Source organism: Borostomias antarcticus, assembly GCF_949987555.1.
Source record: "Borostomias antarcticus genome assembly, chromosome: 18".
Lineage (NCBI taxonomy): Eukaryota > Metazoa > Chordata > Actinopteri > Stomiiformes > Stomiidae > Borostomias > Borostomias antarcticus.
In genome coordinates this window covers 19,045,010-19,062,589 of record NC_140251.1, presented here as the reverse complement: position 1 = coordinate 19,062,589, position 17,580 = coordinate 19,045,010, and the positions used below count along the sequence as shown (strand labels likewise).

Here is a 17,580-nt window from a genome sequence, read left to right as displayed (position 1 = left end):
GGTGGGGCTCGGGGGTGGGGCTCAGCGCCGGGCCAGCTTCGCTCATAAAAAAAATAAATTCTGCATTTGCTCCACAGGCACGACACCGTTGGCTATATTTTCTGTACAGATAGTTATGACTCCCCTGGACCTATTTCTTGCATATATTGGATTTATTTTTTTTTTTTTACAAAAAGTGCAGTAAATCGAACAGAGCACCTTTAAGTGCAAAATGTTGCTTTTTATATAAAATGTACCCCCTGTATAACTGTAGCAACCTCTGAGAAAAGGCTTTCATCTTTAGAAAAAGGTCTTCACTTCGATGAGTAATAAAATAATATTATCTGTAGATGCAGTAATGTAAACCAAGTGAAAAAAGTCTATGGTGCAATGAATGGTCCCTGGCAGGGCGGTACACCGGGGTACAGCCCTCAGTAGTATCCTGACCAGGGATAGACCCAAGACCCAACTAGCCAGATAACTTCCCCAACAAAAGATCAGTACAGCTAATTGACAACCGATCACTTCTAAGAACCCATATTGAAATTCAGCTTTAAAATCAGGACCCCTTTAAAAGGTTAGCTGGCAATAATCCTGCCTTTTGGAGCATCCCCCATGTTAAGATAAGATAGTCTTCGCAACAACAAAAGTTTATCAGACCTGGCACTAGTTGGAATGTCACCTGTGTAGGTAGTCGTTTCAACCATCAGAAAGGTCATCAGTAACCACAATCTTGAAAGCCAACTGATATGTTATTTTCTTTTTTTTAAGATATTTTTAGAGCATTTCTGCTTTATTAGGGATAGGACAGTGGAAGGACAGACAGGAAAGGAGAGAGGGAGAGAGATGCAGTAAAGGGCGTGGGCCGGATTCGAACCCACACCACTGCGGTAAGGACTAGCCTTTACATGGTAAGCGCCCCAACCCATTGCGCCCCTGAAAGTTATTTCCAACAGTAAAAGAAATGTGGCTGAATACTTTCCATTGGTCAAAATTGTGAAGTAAAAAATTGTCAAGCGTGGTTTCGGGTTAAAATGTCCCTTTATTAGGTACAGAAGCAGTAAACTTTTCGGATTCACCTCAGAGTTCTCAGACAAGAGTTCCTATCCCACCACGACAGTATCTTCATCTGCAAACCCGTAGTGGGGCACCTCCAGGTTGAGGGGCGCGGGTCCCTTTCTGATCCTGCCTGAGGCGTCGTAATGAGAGCCGGGGCAGTAGTAGCCTCCCAAGTTGCCAGTGCTGATGACTGGGACCCCCCAGGTGGGTGCACACCCCGATGATGATGACCCACTTGGGGTTGGTCAAGCGGTCAGTGTCACGCCGGGGGTCCCTCAGCTTGGCCAGATCCACAGCAGCCTCCGTGGCGATCTCTTTCTCTGTATGGTGGCAGACGAACAGAGGCTTGCCTCTGCACTTGAACGTCAAGTTCTTGCCCTCTGGTATGTCTGCAGCTTGACCTCAATCTTGGACGGGGCGAGAACGGTATCTCTGGTGCTCATTGAGGAGATCACCAGGGTCTTGGCTGCGTAGACCCCCCCAACCCTGCCATCGTCCCCGTTTCCAGGTAAGGGAAGGTTCTCCTGGCATCGCTACCTCTCCTGGGAGGACTTCTTGGGGTCCAGAGCCTCTGGACGATGGAAGTCAGAAAAGTCAGGGACCTTGATGTTGATGTGGGCCAGACGGACTGTGAATGACAAAACCATGTTGAGTACGGACAGCATGTGCTCACTCATTCTACTGTATGTACCTGCATTTCCCCATGTGGACTAATAAAGGTTTTCAATCTCATACATGGCATGGGAAAAGTTATTGACTTAGATCCACATTCCATAGGCTACACTGTATTTCATTGATGCCCGAGTAGTGATATAGATGTAAAGAGCTCATTTAATGACAATGTCAAGATCAGCTGACTTAAACAGCAAATATCATACTGTTACTTGATAGGTTAAAGTTAATCATTACACAACAAACAATTGATAGCAGCTGTATGTGACATGCTAATAGAGGTTTGGTTTGCATTGATCAATTAGTCGGACTCTTGAGTTAACTTGTACTCGTTAATGGTTTAATCAGCCTCTATGTCTTGATCAAATCATGGAATTAGATTACAATAACGGTGCAATAATCAACAGCACACAAGCACAGTGTTTCATCAGTCAATGTTACTGACACTGACTAATCATAGTTCCCAAGTAAGCAGCAAAAGTACACGGGCACAAGGTGAAGGTAGCATTATCAAGAGTGCTAACTGTTGCCCCTACCGGGTTGGGCCAGTCTTAAAGGTAACCAACAAAACGTGAATCAAAACAATCAGTTCTTTGTTTATTTTCGAAATTCCTCGATTATATGGTTCCTTGTAGTCTAATAAACATGTTGAATCACTTGAATGTCTTTCCTACCTTGTAATTTCTTCGCAAAATGATATTTCGCTAATGTTTTGAAAACAACAAAGATGTGTGAAACGTCACTATTATGTGCTCCGCGTATTGACGCAATGACGTAGTACACGATTTTCGGGGACCACCTTCTCAAATTTGCTCTAGAGCGCATACTAGTGGTCAAAAACTACATTGGGTACCTTTAAGCAGTTGATCTGATTTCACGGCGTCAGGGACCAGAGCTTTGACTAATTCACTTGATGCCTGTGGGGACAATACCCCGAAACGTGCGGCTAATGATCCCATCGGTGAAACGTTTCACGACCTAACTGACATGCATCTATGCTTCACGTTTCTTTCGTTATCGGCCTCTATGACTGACCGGAACTTGCATTGTAATATCAGGGAGGAGCGTATGAAATGCAGTCACAATTACTTAACACATTTGCTACCAATTTCTATAAATCTTTCCATTATGATATTGTTATTTACTAAAAACATTGTTTTCAGTATATCTATGATTGTAAGACGATGCCTGACTCTGAATAAATTCAAAAGAGTTTCCTTTCACGCAGGCAATTATTATGTCAGCCTTATTTCGGGGTCCTCGTGCTGTAAACAGTCAATCTCAGCCCTTTCTATCCAGATACCATCCATGCAAGATACAAACACATCGAGGATGGTGACGTGATGGGAAAATATGAAGATACAGCGCAGAAAGATCTTTATTTTGGTAGTTTTTGTGTATGTGGCTTTCTCCCTGTATGCTGCATACAATGTGTTCTTCAGCACCAAGGTCATCTCCCGTGTGCATAGAGTAGTTAAGAAAGTCACAGGAGGAACTGCAGGTACAGTAACTGAGTAATGTCAATAGAATTATGCTACGATATTTGACTACTGTCTGTAGCCTTTAGCTACTTATGGTGAGTTCGTTTCTAACTGGGAGGTGGTAAATTGCGACTTGCTACTAGGAATGATTAAATAAAACACCGCATGAACTCGCACTTCCTCGTCGCAAATTGGGATATGTTTCTCAGCCCCCAGTTGTGATATAATGGTATATAGATATAACTAGGTAACTGTGATATAATGGTATATAGATATAACTAGGTAACTGTGATATAATGGTATATAGATATAACTAGGTAACTGATATAATGGTATATAGATATAACTAGGTAACTGTGATATAATGGTATATAGATATAACTAGGTAACTGATATAATGGTATATAGCTCGAATGCACACAGGTCGGAGGTGGGTATTTTGCCACTTGCCACCTCCGACCACAAACGAACGCACCATAACTAGGTAACTGTGATATAATGGTATATAGATATAACTAGGTAACTGTGATATAATGGTATATATATATAACTAGGTAACTGTGATATAATGGTATATAGATATAACTAGGTAACTGTGATATAATGGTATATATATATAACTAGGTAACTGTGATATAATGGTATATATATATATAACTAGGTAACTGTGATATAATGGTATATAGCTGAATGCACACAGGTCGGAGGTAGGTATTTTGCCACTTGCGACTTGCCACCTCCGACCACAAACGAATGCACCATAACATATGACCGAGATTGTGTGATTGATTGATTTTCTGACTGTATTATCCCAGGTGGGGCCAAAGCTGTCAGGGTTGCGGCTCCCCACGCAGAGGATGTGGAGTGGAATCCGTGGGAGGTGGAGCAGGCAGACTACCTGTCAGCTCTGCACAGGCGGAGGGAGGCTTTCAGACGATACCAAGAGCACATCGACAAGCCCAAAAGTTACAAAGTCCAAATTTGGGGAAAAGCTGCTATAGGCAAGTCATGTATAAAAAAAAATATAAAAAAAGGTTTATTTAATTATTTAATTTGTGACGTATGTAGCGGAGTATTCCTACCCGTGGCTGGAAAAGCCCTATTTTCACTGTTGTACAAAACTTGGACATGAATTGATTTGGATGATGATCTTCCCTCTCTTCAGGACTTTACTTGTGGGAACACATTTTGGAGGGGGCCCTCAGTCCCATTGACAAGGCAGCACAGTGGCGAGAGGGTGACACAAAAGTGGGGAAGATCGATTTCAGGTGAGACTCCAAATTAGACTCAATCTTTGATAAACACAGTACATTATTATGTTAAAATCAATAAGGTAGATCAAATATGGCTACTCATTCTCTCCCATTCTCTCTCTCACTCTTATTGTCACATCTCTGTAGTTTCTACACGGGTCCGGCGGTGGTCCAGGGGCACATTCCTCTGGACACAGACAGTGTTGTTGTGGTGCTGAATGGCCGTGAGCAGCAGAAGATCTCCTACGCCACCCGGTGGCTGCAGCACGTCCAGACGCTGGTCCAGGCCCGCACCATCTCTCACGTGGCTGTGGTTCTGCTGGGCAGTGAGCTCTGCAACAACAACTGGATCAGCCCCTTCCTGAGGAGACACGGTGGCTTTGTGGACATCCTGTTCCTGGTCTATGACAGCCTCTGGATCAACGACAAGGATGTCTTTCAGTGGCCCCTCGGAGTCGCCACGTACGTCTCCTCATCTGTAGTCTTACACCGTGTCCTAACTGCTTGTGATGCGAGCAACAGAACGCGACATCGCATGCTTGCTGTCCTAACTGAAACCGTTAAATTTCCTGTTCTGTTACGTCATTTTTTGTCTATATTCCCAACTGAAGACAGTTAAAGAACGAACGCCTGTCAACGCGAGCGACAGGAGGAAAATAGGAACAGGGCGAGCGTCAAAAGGGCATTTAAAACGTCACGCCGCTTCGCGCTGCGTCGCTCGCGTCCAGTTAGGACATAACAACAGAAAACAAAGCAATGGAACGCATTTTGTCGTTGACGCTCGCTCGCGTCGCGTGTAGTTAGGACACGGTCTTAATGTTTGTGTCTTTGCTTCTCTTAGTCGTTAGCATCTCAGATGTATTGATGTGTGACTAGCACTTCTCGGTCCACATGCAGCAGTACGGACAGTCTAATAAACTTTTATGGCAGCTTTTAAAGAACAAACATATTCATTCTGACTGTGTCTGTCTGTGTGTCTGTGCTCAGATACAGACAGTTTCCTGTCGTCACGCCAAACACACACATGGTCAGCTATAGCAGGCCATACCTCTGTAACTTCCTGGGAACCGTCTACAAGAACTCGTCCAGGGAGACGCTGATGGGCGTCCTGAGACAGACGGGCCTTGAGAAGGACTGCATCACAACAGCCAGAGAGAAGTATGTCACTAAGTGCAATTATTGTAAATCGCTTTGGATAAAAGCGTCAGCTAAATAACTGTAATGTAGGGTTGCCCCCTGAAAGTCGATGAGTCTAATCATCAGTCGGAAACCCTTAAGTTGACTGAGATGTCAAGATGCGCTGGTGGGCTAAGACGACTCATCTGACTTGTTATTTATATAGGACAGGCCAATCATTCGTTTTAGACCTAGGCTGTTACCATTTCTTGTGCAGTAAAAAGAGACTTAAGACTGATATAGCAGAGGGAAGAAGGCAGGGAACCTCTCTCCCCTCCGCTATGCGTCTAACCTACTATACACCAGCAATCACTTTCATTTAAAAAATTGAATATCACAAGACAAAACTGCTTTCCTAGATCAATCTTCTTGAATGAATTAAGATATCCTCTGGAAAAAATGTTTTTTCCCATAGACAGATTGAGCTCTAACGTCCGTGAAAATGCTCTAGTGACAGCCCAAACATTTCCTTGTTGACTGCTGCCCAATGCATGAGCCTTCGGGCATGCTTTCAAATGAGCAGTTGAGGAGACTGTCGTCAAATCGTCCAACCCTGATGTGGGCTATGGGAAACACTGCATAAAAACATGGGGGCATTTGAAGTAGATGGACAATGTGGGATAGATGATTCATGTTCAGCAAAAAAATAGGTGTTTTTTATTGTAAGTTTGAGTTTAAAGTTTGTTGTCAGCTGTCCCGACTCCCGCGGTCTCCCCTCAGCCTAGACATATGTGGGGGAAAAGGAGGAACAAATGGTCAAATCTCTGTTTTGAACAGGCTAATCTGATTCGACTCTCAAAATTCAGAGTCAGGTACAGCCCTACTGTAAAGTAATATGTAAATGTAATGTAATGTTATGCTGTTTCTCACTGTAGAAGATATTGAATTGTATATCTTCAACCCCAACATTAACTGATTTACTAACAACTACAATGCCTCTACAGTGAGCTTAGTCTCTCTCCAGACTCAGATATTAAGTTGAATCTCTGTGCTCTGCATGCTACATAATAATAGAGTCTGTGCCATTTCACCAGCTGGTTTTCTGAGGGCGTGTCTTGGGGTCGGCAGTACCAATCACTGGCCAGGATTCCAAAAACAGTTTTTAGCATGAAGTGTCCCAGACCCATAGAGAGACCTGCAGCATACAGTAATGTAGTTAGCGTAGCTTACATAGTGTATTAGTGTAAGAACTCTCATGGGTCTGGCGTTGGGACTACAGTGAGCTGAACTTTGCCCCCAGTGTAAACATTCCTGATCAAACCCTCCCGCTTGCCTCGGTCTCTCCGCCTCCTCTGACTGTGTCTCAGGTGGCTTCCCCAGGAGACGGCCGACAGTCTGAGGCGCTACCAGACGGCTCTGGCCCAGAGCGAGCTGACCCTCTGCCCCGTAGGGATCAACACCGAGTGCTACCGCATCTACGAGGCCTGTGCCTACGGCTCTGTCCCCGTGGTGGAGGACGTCCTGACCCCAGGGGGCTGTGCCGCCGGTCACGGCTCCCCGCTGCGCCTCCTCAAAGCCGCCGGAGCTCCTTTCATCTTCCTCAAGGACTGGAGGGAGTTGCCTGGCCTCCTGGAGAAGGAGAGGAGGATGAGCCAGGAGGAGAGGAGGGAGAGGAGGAGGAGGCTGCTGGAGTGGTACAGCAACTTCCGTCTGCAGATGAAGGAGAGATTCGCCGAGGTCTTAGAGGAGGCCTTCTTCAAAAACGTCTGACTGGCCACAGCTCGCAGAGAAACTAAAGGTTTGAGGAGACTTTGCAGAATGTAAACGTTTTCAGCAACACTCCCTTTCCCACAGGAAATGTAAACCTCAAATCAAGTCCAGTCCTGACCTATCTCTCCAGCCCTAAGCTAGCACACCTGATTCTAGTCAGGCGTGTTACCAAGATGCTGGATGGGAAGCCTGCACACACACACTAGCTCTCCAGGACTGGATTTGTAGACTCCTGGTCTAAATACTAAGGCCTTCTGAGTAGAGTAATAGCAGAATCTGTCCTTTATTCCATCCTAAAACACATTGTCATGTTTTCTGGTCCATGATTTTCATCTTCAGTGAAATTGCTGCTTCCTCAAGATGTTTTGACTTGAAGGACAAAACTGTTGTCGTTGCTTATGTAGCTAGCCCCCTGTGAAATAATGTAATGTTCATCTATTAAAACCTTAAAAACTATTTTGTCATTGTCATGTCATTGTTATGTGTGTGACGAAAAAAACAATACTGTATATCACTCGCATGCAAACTACAAAATAGCCATGCTGATTGCAGGTGCAAGAGAGTTCTTGCTAAAAGTATTCACACCGTCTTGGCTTCACCAGTAGATGGAGTCATGGGATAAACAATAAATGGTTTTTCGTGAGGAACGCAAAATCCGTGTTGGTATGATGTCACAACGTGATATATTATTCATATTGCACAGATTTGGCCCCAGTGTAGTGCACTCTTGAAGTGAATGGTTCAAATATATAAAGTCCAATATACGTGAAAAACGACCTCAATTGAATGTCAGTGACATTTAAGCAAACGACTGCACATGATTGTGTGTCCTAATCGTGCACGACGTTTGAAACTTAAATATACAACTTCTCCATGAGTCAGTTCTCTGTGTGTATTGCACAACATAGGCAACATGCATGGGGGAAATCATAGGCAACATGCATGGGGGAAATCTTCAGAGAAACCCCAAATTATCCTCAAAACACTTCTTCAACACAAACCCGCTACACTATCCACTAAAGTGTTTTAGGGAAACTGTCAATCCCTGTCCCGTTTCCGCTCTGTCCAGCACCTCCTCCCCGATCCCTCCCCACTCCCAGGCTGGTCTCTCCAGCACCTCCTCCCCGATCCCTCCCCACTCCCAGGCTGGTCTCTCCAGCACCTCCTCCCCGATCCCTCCCCACTCCCAGGCTGGTCTCTCCAGCAGCTGCCTGCACCTCCTCCCCGATCCCTCCCCACTCCCAGGCTGGTCTCTCCAGCAGCTGCCTGCACTGCAGTTGGCCTGTGCTCGCTGGGACAAAACGAGGTAGCGAGGAGTAGAAACTGTCGAGAGAGAAGGGAAGTGGACGGAGGCTCCTCGGCCAACCATGAGAACTGCGCGCTTTCTGCAAAAGCTGCTTTGAAGACCCCGGACACGCTGCTGGTTGAATAGTGATTAGAGGACCTAACGGCTGAGCTGTGGATTCACATCCCCGAACATCCCCGCGGTCCCCGCCACGGCTGAGCCAACGGATAGACTATCGGGTTTTTCATTGATTAATATCAGGATTCCGCATCGGCCTCGGTCGTGTGGACAGAGGACAATGGACTAAACGTGTTCATGAGTTGTTGTTTCTTTAGAGGAAGGACACAGTACACTTGATTTCAAAGTTATTTCGTGTAGTTCACGACATTTTTGCTCCATTTGCTTTTGTGGAACACGGTCTTCGGGATGCAGTGGATGCAGTTCGAGGCGTGAACCAATTGTTGACAAAGTTTCCTACCCCCCGACCTACTCTCACTCAATCTGAAAATGTCTCATACACCGAAGTTTAAAAAGGATAAAGAAATTATTGCGGAGTACGAAAGTCAAGTTAAAGGTGAGCTAAAATTTGCTTGTAACATAGTAGCCTAGCCTGCTATAATTATTTGTTTTTGTGTCCACTAGGAAACAAGTAGCCTAAGCTTCATTTCTGCAAATAGAAATCTGATCTAGTATTTGATACTGTTATACAGGCTCCTGATTGTCGTATAATTTCATCATTTTCCATGTCCATATAGATAGGCCAGTGAAATGTAATTTAATGACGGTGTGGTGTAATTTGAGTTGCTCATTGCTTCATGGTTGCATACTACCAATGTGATTGTGAATTTGTGCCCTGTCGCATCTGCCCAATTAGCTGGAGATCAACTGAACCTTAATTTCTGGTCTGTCTGCCCTTTCAAATGTTTAACTTGCTATTTAAAGTAGTGTGAGGAGCTGTGTCCACAGGTTGGTGGCTAAAGGTAAGCTGGTGTCTTATTCAGGCTGTTGTAATCCTGCTCAGCAGCAGACACTAATTTAAACAGACGCACTCTGGCTGGATTGTGTCTCTGCATCTCCTAACTAATAGAGATTAGGACAGACGCCATCATCCAAACTCCTCGGGTCTCCTCCCTGAACACCCCGATCCAAACTCCTCGGGTCTCCTCCCTGAACACCCCGATCCAAACTCCTCGGGTCTCCTCCCTGAACACCCCGATCCAAACTCCTCGGGTCTCCTCCCTGAACACCCCGATCCAAACTCCTCGGGTCTCCTCCCTGAACACCCCGATCCAAACTCCTCGGGTCTCCTCCCTGAACACCCCGATCCAAACTCCTCGGGTCTCCTCCAAGAACACCCCGATCCAAACTCCTCGGGTCTCCTCCAAGAACACCCCGATCCAAACGGACAGACGGGGAGTTTCTTTGAGACGAGGAGCCCAGAAAAGAGGCGGTTGCTGCTCCTAGGTAACCATGGGGATTTGTCCCCCTGCCAGGGAGCAGTGTACTCTAGACATGCTAGGAGACTGGAATACCACCTATTCATGTCTCCATAGCAAACCTCCCACCCTGGGGGAGAGAGAGAGGGGGGGCATCGCTGCTCGTAGGAGGCTGAATGCTTGAGCGGCAGCTCTCATTTGTCAGGAATGCGCTGCCCCCCTCTCCCCCGTGATGACCAAGGCCTTTAAACCCGTAATAATAGCAGGATGATGATGATGCACCGTCATACGGGAGGCTGCTTGTCATGCAAAGCCAGCCGAACGGAGTAGCCTAATAATAACACGCTGATACATCAGTGAGCAACTGGAGCATGCCTGTAGAAAGCAGAGGTCTGAGTACAGAGGTTTGAGGACAGAGTGAGACAGGGACTAGGGTTTCTGTAGGCTAATGGACCAGTCTACTGAAGTTGGCTTAACAGGCTTATCATCAAAGGAAGTTTTAAATTATGTTGACAACCAATTATTTGCATTGCACTGTACCTATTTACCTTAGTGTCCTCTTTGCATTGCAAATACTGCTAGTGTTCAGGTTGAAGTGTCGGGATCATTAGATGTATTCATGTTGGCCATGAACTGTGTGAGAAGGCATGGTCTAAGATGGGTTGTCATTATAATTGATATTTAAGTAATTTGAATTGAAGGGATTCATTCATTTGACACATTATTCTGTGAGTGGGAAAGTGGGAATCCCATTATATGTTAGGCTACTAATTCACAGTGGAATTGTACTTCCATCCTCCAGATTGGTTTTGTAATGGTATTCAAATGCGTCTTGTATCCACATTGTATCTAGATCTGATTTAACCCCGAATTACGTTTACACCTGGTATTAATAGGCATGTGTCTCCAGTGAGATCTGATTGAGACCAGATTGCTCTATCTAGTTCAAGCAACCGAACGCCACATGGGTTTAACACCGCTGTATGTGGATGCATCTGCGTTTACACTTGTTCAATGTGCTCTCCAGAGGTGGTTTGGCTCATCAGATCAGGACCTGTCTTCAAAACGTTGTGGGGGCATTTACACCTGTACTTTCATGTGGTTGAACACTATCCGATTGCAATCTCATCACCCAAAATGCATTTTAATACAAGGTGTAAATGGGGTCATTCGGCATAAATGTGAGAAGTCAGGAATGGTTGGTTTTTTCAGTCAGTAGAAGCGTTCTGAATCCTGTGTCGTTCTCATTGGCATTGTACACAGGGGTCATAGTTTGGGCACTGGATTTCTCAATCCAATTTCTCAAGCCCAAATAAGATTTGGAGAGCTTTTACCAAAGGGAAACATGTTTTCAGACATATCTAGGTCATGAGATGGGATAAAGCAAACTATTAAAGTTATCAAATGAGTGTTCTGTAAGAAAATGTACTAAAAGGAGTTGTGAATATTGAGTTTGGATATTGAAGTTGATACTCCAGTCGAATATCTCTGAAGACAATAGGTAGTTTCATATAGCAGCGGAGGATGCTTGATCTGCTTTCTCTCTCTCTCTCTCTCTCTCTCCAACTCTCGCACGCACGCACACTCACTCACTCACTCACTCACTCACTCACTCACTCACTCACTCACTCACTCACTCACTCACTCACTCACTCACTCACTCACTCACTCACACACACAGTATCAGTTATGTACACCCCCCCCCCCCACCACGTTTCTCTCTCTAAGCCTAGTGATTATTATTATTTCAGTCAACAGTTTTGAAGTATTTAAATCTTTGTGTTTTCTCTTCTCTGTCATTGGCTGCAGCTTGGCAGTCTCTTTCAGACACCTGGCACGGATCTTAGTCAGAGCCTCATCTGTCATTCAGACAACAATCATTTCTCAAGCATCTTCCAGGAGGAGCTTTGTAATTCTCTCCCAATGGAATTAAAGTAGGTTACATGTCATTCTGCTTATTCAAAGTTGGAGGAAATGATTATTGTAATGTCTCCTGCAAAATATGTGCAGCTTAACAAACACCAGACTTCTAAAATCTTCTGTTTCTAAACCTTTCTGTGTTCTATTAAATGTAGTTTTAGAGCATCCATGTTGATAAAGTGTTGGGCAGCCACTAGCCAAGTATTAGCAGTTTTTGGGTGACAGGCAGGGAACACTTTTATAAATGTGCAACAAACTATCCCCTAACCATGAGCGGTTTTGCATCATCAGATAGTTTACAAACAGCTCCTGTAGGCAACAGTAGATCATCTTTGATCACTTTGTCTTAATGTTGTTATTGTGATAATTTATTTGTGTTACATTATGGAGGATTTGACTACTGTTTCTATTTCGCGGACTACGGATGGTATGTAGCCTTGTGCTAAATCCGGCTTTTTTACGCATTGTCGTGTATAGATGTTTTTAATGCACGTTTCATGTGTCTGTCTTCATCAAAATGCAGTGTCCCGTCAAAATAAACCAATAAAGTAAAGTATCTATAGGGGCATCGTTCTCTAGTGAAAGTGTGGTCCATGCCGTCGTGTTTCCTCTGGGATTCTGTCCCTGGGCCCAATAAAGGACCCCCTCCCCCGGAGTCCCCGGCCTCAGGGTCTGTTTAGAGGCCCAGCCTCCCCTGGAGTCCCCTGGCCTCAGGGTCTGTTTAGAGGCCCAGCCTCCCCTGGAGTCCCCTGGCCTCAGGGTCTGTTTAGAGGCCCAGCCTCCCCTGGAGTCCCCGGCCTCAGGGTCTGTTTAGAGGCCCAGCCTCCCCTGGAGTCCCCGGCCTCAGGGTCTGTTTAGAGGCCCAGCCTCCCCTGGAGTCCTCTGGCCTCAGGGTCTGTTTAGAGGCCCAGCCTCCCCTGGAGTCCCCTGGCCTCAGGGTCTGTTTAGAGGCCCAGCCTCCCCTGGAGTCCCCGGCCTCAGGGTCTGTTTGATGTCTGGCCATGGCATGCAGTTGGTGGCCTGAGGTCGTGACTCTGTCAGCTTGTCCCCTCGGTCTCCATGAGCTGCTGACAGGGGTCCTGGACCCTGCCGTCACAAGGGCCGCCTCCAGAGAACACCCGCACACACACACACACACACACACACACACACACACACACACACACACACACACACACACACACAGTCATAAAGACTGCCCCTTGGTAACCCCCAGCTGCCTTCAAAACAGGACTCCTACCCCCTCTGCACTCCCAATCACAAGCAGTGAGAACAGCAGGGAGATAGAAGAGTGCTCGTACCATATCCACGTCAACCTGGCTGTGATGGTTAACATTCAAATGGACTGCATTAGTATCAAGACGTCCACTAGCGTTTGAGCAGAGGGAGTGTGAAGGAATGGGGAATGTGTTTATGACTGGTCATAACATTGGACATGGAGGTTTGATGTCTTCATTGGGCCGGTGTAGCCAGTGACCGTGAGGGTGTGTAAACTGACTAGCGCTGTTGGGCTGCGTGTTATTATATGCTTCCACGTGCGCTGCTGATCCTACAGCTCGCTGCTCTTGATTCGGACACGTTTCCCAGAAGTACCTGTGGTTCGTCATGCCGACGCCAGCGTTCTGGGAACTCAGAACACAACAGCCAAAGGGGCCCCCTAGAAAGCCGACATACAAACAAGAACAGGCCCCTCCTAGAGAGTTATCACTCAATGACAAACACATGGGTTCTTTGCTCTTTGCTCTCTTTTTTTTGCCGTAGCTTGGTTGCGATGATACTCATATCCGTGGTAGAGTTTACCCCGTTGTCTTGAAATGGCTTCTCCAGTGTGGGTCTGGGAAAACCACAAACTGGATGTGACCACAACTTTATTTTCCATTTAGCCTAGTTCCCCATTATATATCTCCTCCTCGGTGTCAATTAAAAATCCTGGGAGCATATTTCTGGTGTGCAGACTCTACTTCTCCTGATCAGCTCATTTTTCTGTCTAGCACCCAGTTTTAAAACTTTTTGGATGTGTGCGCCTTTGTCCATTTTCTCCATTATATACCTCCCCCTGTCCTCTCCAGACAGGCTCTGACGCTACCTGGCAGAGCAGAATCCTGCTTCTCTCTCTCTGATCACACAGGGTTTATAGAGGAGCCTCTCAACGCGTCATCCCACGTCTTTATTGGTCATATAGCCTGACTGAGCCCCGGAGAGACAGGAAACAGGACCCGAGCTACCCTCCTAATGAACGGGCCGGCCATGACGAGCATTCACACTCTGTCATGTTGTGTGATTGTGTTCCGTTTGAGAAGCCAGACAGCGGGTAGAGATGGAGCAAACAGGCTATACCCTAGGTCTTGATGGCTGGGTTTATTGTGGTATGATTAGGGAGGTAGATACTTGTATTGATCCCTTGGGGGGGGCACTGTTACAGATGCACATTCAAGACTATGGTAAACTAATTTACAATTTAGTAATATAGCTGTAGTAGTAGTTATAGTTACACATTTACAATGGATACACAATATACAATAAATCTAAATATACAAGAATGCAACAAAAAAAAAAAACATTCATTCCTTAGAATACCAGATTTCATTACAGTTAGTTATGCAAAAGAGCGTAAGGTGGAGAGGATTCAGACAGCCTAGAGCTCCATTGCGTCATTGAGAGACATCAGGGAAGACGGCTCATCTATTTCGGCCCCTTGCGTGAAGCAAAGTTTTTTTTGCTTCCTTCTGGAAAATGTAGGAGTAGGATCTATGTCCACCCCCACCACCCCCCCTTTGCTCTCTGTAAAGCGCATTGTGTTGCCCCTGTGTATGAAATGCGCCATACAAATAAAGTTTGATTTGATTTAGGTCCCAGAGTACAGACATAAATATTGCTGGATTCCTTAGGCCTGGCCATCCATGATGCTTAACACAACTCAGGGGGCTACGCCTAAAGGGACGGTCAGAACACACACCTCCACGTTCCTGCTGAAGCACGCACACACACACACACGTGCGCACACAAACACACATGCGCACACACACACACACACACACTCCACACAAACACATGTAGGTAGGTACCTACCCTCTGCTTTACAGCTCCCTTCTACTGTTAAAACACCACCTCTTCTGCCTGGTTGTTGTAGTAATAGTAGTCATAGTAATAGTTATAGTAATAGTAGTAGTAGTAATAGTTATAGTAATAGTAGTAGTAGTGGTAGTAGTAGTAGTAGTAGTAGTGGTAGTAGTAGTAGTAGTTATAGTAATAGTAGTAGTAGTAGTAGTAGTGGTAGTAGTAGTAGTTGTAGTAGTAGTAGTAGTAGTAGTAGTGGTAGTAGTAGTAGTAGTAGTGGTAGTAGTGGTAGTAGTAGTAGTAGTAGTAGTAGTGGTAGTAGTAGTAGTAGTAGTAGTAGTAGTAGTAGTAGTAGTAGTAGTAGTAGTTATAGTAATAGTAGTAGTAGTAGTAGTAGTGGTAGTAGTGGTAGTAGTGGTAGTAGTAGTAGTAGTAGTAGTTGTAGTAGTAGTAGTAGTAGTAGTAGTGGTAGTAGTAGTAGTAGTGGTGGTAGTAGTAGTGGTGGTGGTAGTAGTAGTAGTAGTAGTGGTAGTAGTGGTAGTAGTAGTAGTAGTAGTGGTAGTAGTAGTAGTAGAAGTAGTGGTAGTAGTGGTAGTAGTAGTAGTAGTAGTAGTAGTAGTAGTAGTAGTAGAGTAGTAGTAGTAGTGGTAGTAGTAGTAGTAGTAGTAGTGGTAGTAGTAGTAGTAGTAGTAGTAGTAGTAGTGGTAGTAGTAGTGGTAGTAGTAGTAGTAGTGGTAGTAGTAGTAGTAGTAGTAGTAGTAGTAGTAGTAGTAGTAGTAGTAGTAGTAGTAATAATAGTAGTAGTAGTAGTGGTAGTAGTAGTAGTAGTAGTAGTAGTAGTAGTGGTAGTAGTAGTAGAGTAGTAGGAGTGGTAGTAGTAGTAGTAGTGGTAGTAGTGGTAGTAGTAGTAGTAGTTGTAGTAGTGGTAGTAGTAGTAGTAGTAGTAGTGGTAGTAGTAGTAGTAGTAGTAGTAGTAGTAGTACAAGTGGTAGTAGTAGTAGTAGTAGTAGTAGTAGTGGTAGTAGTAGAGTAGTAGTAGTAGTAGTAGTGGTAGTGAAATTGCACTGTCAGCACACAAATACAAATTTACAATAGATACATAATACGGAATTCCAAATGTAGTATATAACAGCAAGTAGGTTCCTTTGGTATCCCTAGATTGTGCAGATGTGTTTAAGGTATGCATGAGTTAAGACAAAAGTACATATGCATGTCCTGTCCAGGGAGCCCTAACAACCTCCGAGCTGACTCAGTCCCTTATTGTTTATGGCCTCTGTTTCCCACCCATTCCAGCCTTTAGTCCAAGTGCACCCCTAAATCCTTGCCTGACTGGACCACATCAACAGTCACCCCCTGGATGGAAACGGCTGAAAGCGGAGGCTTGTCCTCCAGAACTCCTAATCCGCCACTATCTCCCTGGTCTTTCCTACGTTGAGCTGGAAGTGGTTCTAGGCCCCCGTGTTCCTCCTGCTCTCCTCTTACACGTCCAACAAGAGCAGAGTCATCTGAGAGCTTCTCTGAGCACGTCTCTGTGTTGCATCTGAAGTCCGATGTGTAGAGAGTGAACAGGAAGGGACCCAGGACAGCGCCTTGTGGGGCCCCCGTGTTGCTGAACACTCACTCTGACACACAGCCCTGGAGCTTCACACGTTGCGGTCTGCCAGTCGAGTCGTAGCTTGTCTCCCAGAAGTAAGGTGTACGGTGTTGAAGGCACTTGAGAAATCAAACGACACAATCCTCATCATGTTACCGGTCCTGTCAAAATGAGTGGGTTTTTGTAGCAGGTAGATGACGGCGTCGAGCTTCGTCTTCACCAGGTATCTGAGGTGAGCCAGGACGAGCCTTTTTAAATAATAATAACACTTTATTACTTTATTAATCAGCAACGTGTTTGTGTGTGTGTGTGTGTGTGTGTGTGTGTGTGTGTGTGTGTGTGTGTGTGTGTGTGTGTGTGTGTGTGTGTGTGTGTGTGTGTGTGTGTGTGTGTGTGTGTGTGTGAGAGAGATGGGCGTGGGTAAGGGGATTTATTGACTGCGCCATCTGCGGTCACTCGCCCTCTCTGTTTAATAAACTGGGCTGAGCTCCGGCAGCAGCCTTCCCCTCCCTGCTGAGCCTTTCACCAAGGCCACAAAACCCTCCACCGCCCCCCCCACCCCCTCACTCCCCACGGACCGACCCCCCACGACCCCCGCCCAGACCCCACACCCTCCCCAGGACAAACAATGGGAGGGTTACTCAAGTGCCCCTGATTCAGAAGGGAGGGGGTCAAAAGAAGACAAAAGGAGAGCACGTTATCTTCAGCTGTTACTGACACTGGCTGATTTAAATTCTGCTCCATAAAACAGTCCAAATCCAAACCTCTCCCCACCGTGCTGCTCTGCTCCACCTGGGAGAGGGGGAGGAGTCAGGGAGACACCGGGCAGTAAATTAAGGAGTCCTTTGCGTGACAATAGAGAGCACATGGGGCACTTATGGTAGTTGAGAACGGGGCATTCGCCAGTTGGGTCGTGGTGTGATGGTATCATCTCTCTCTCTCTCTCTCTCTCTCTCTC

The 17,580-nt window shown here is 45.7% G+C and overlaps 1 protein-coding gene and 1 pseudogene across 2 annotated transcripts; one reads left to right on the top strand and one right to left on the bottom strand.

The window, feature by feature from the left end:
• Positions 1–656: 656 nt before the first annotated feature.
• On the bottom strand, positions 657–1,685 carry LOC311320958 (cytochrome b-c1 complex subunit Rieske, mitochondrial-like; annotated as a pseudogene). Its single transcript has one exon. The product of its transcript is annotated as a cytochrome b-c1 complex subunit Rieske, mitochondrial-like (transcript).
• A 1,351-nt stretch (positions 1,686–3,036) lies between these two features.
• rxylt1 (ribitol xylosyltransferase 1) lies at positions 3,037–7,739 on the top strand. The gene is made up of 6 exons (XM_084453194.1): positions 3,037–3,211; positions 4,007–4,192; positions 4,357–4,459; positions 4,592–4,906; positions 5,432–5,602; positions 6,928–7,739. Exons 1-6 carry the CDS (start codon positions 3,064–3,066, stop codon positions 7,328–7,330), a joined length of 1,326 nt encoding a protein of 441 aa, XP_084309320.1. The 5' UTR covers positions 3,037–3,063; the 3' UTR covers positions 7,331–7,739.
• The last annotated feature ends 9,841 nt before the right edge of the window (positions 7,740–17,580 follow it).

Coding starts and splice junctions, on each gene's coding strand:
- rxylt1 (XM_084453194.1), top strand. CDS start 3,064: ATGAAGATACAGCGCAGAAAGATCTTTATTTTGGTAGTTTTTGTGTAT. Junction 4,460..4,591: donor GTGGGGAAGATCGATTTCAG/GTGAGACTCCAA, acceptor ACATCTCTGTAG/TTTCTACACGGGTCCGGCGG. Junction 5,603..6,927: donor ATCACAACAGCCAGAGAGAA/GTATGTCACTAA, acceptor ACTGTGTCTCAG/GTGGCTTCCCCAGGAGACGG.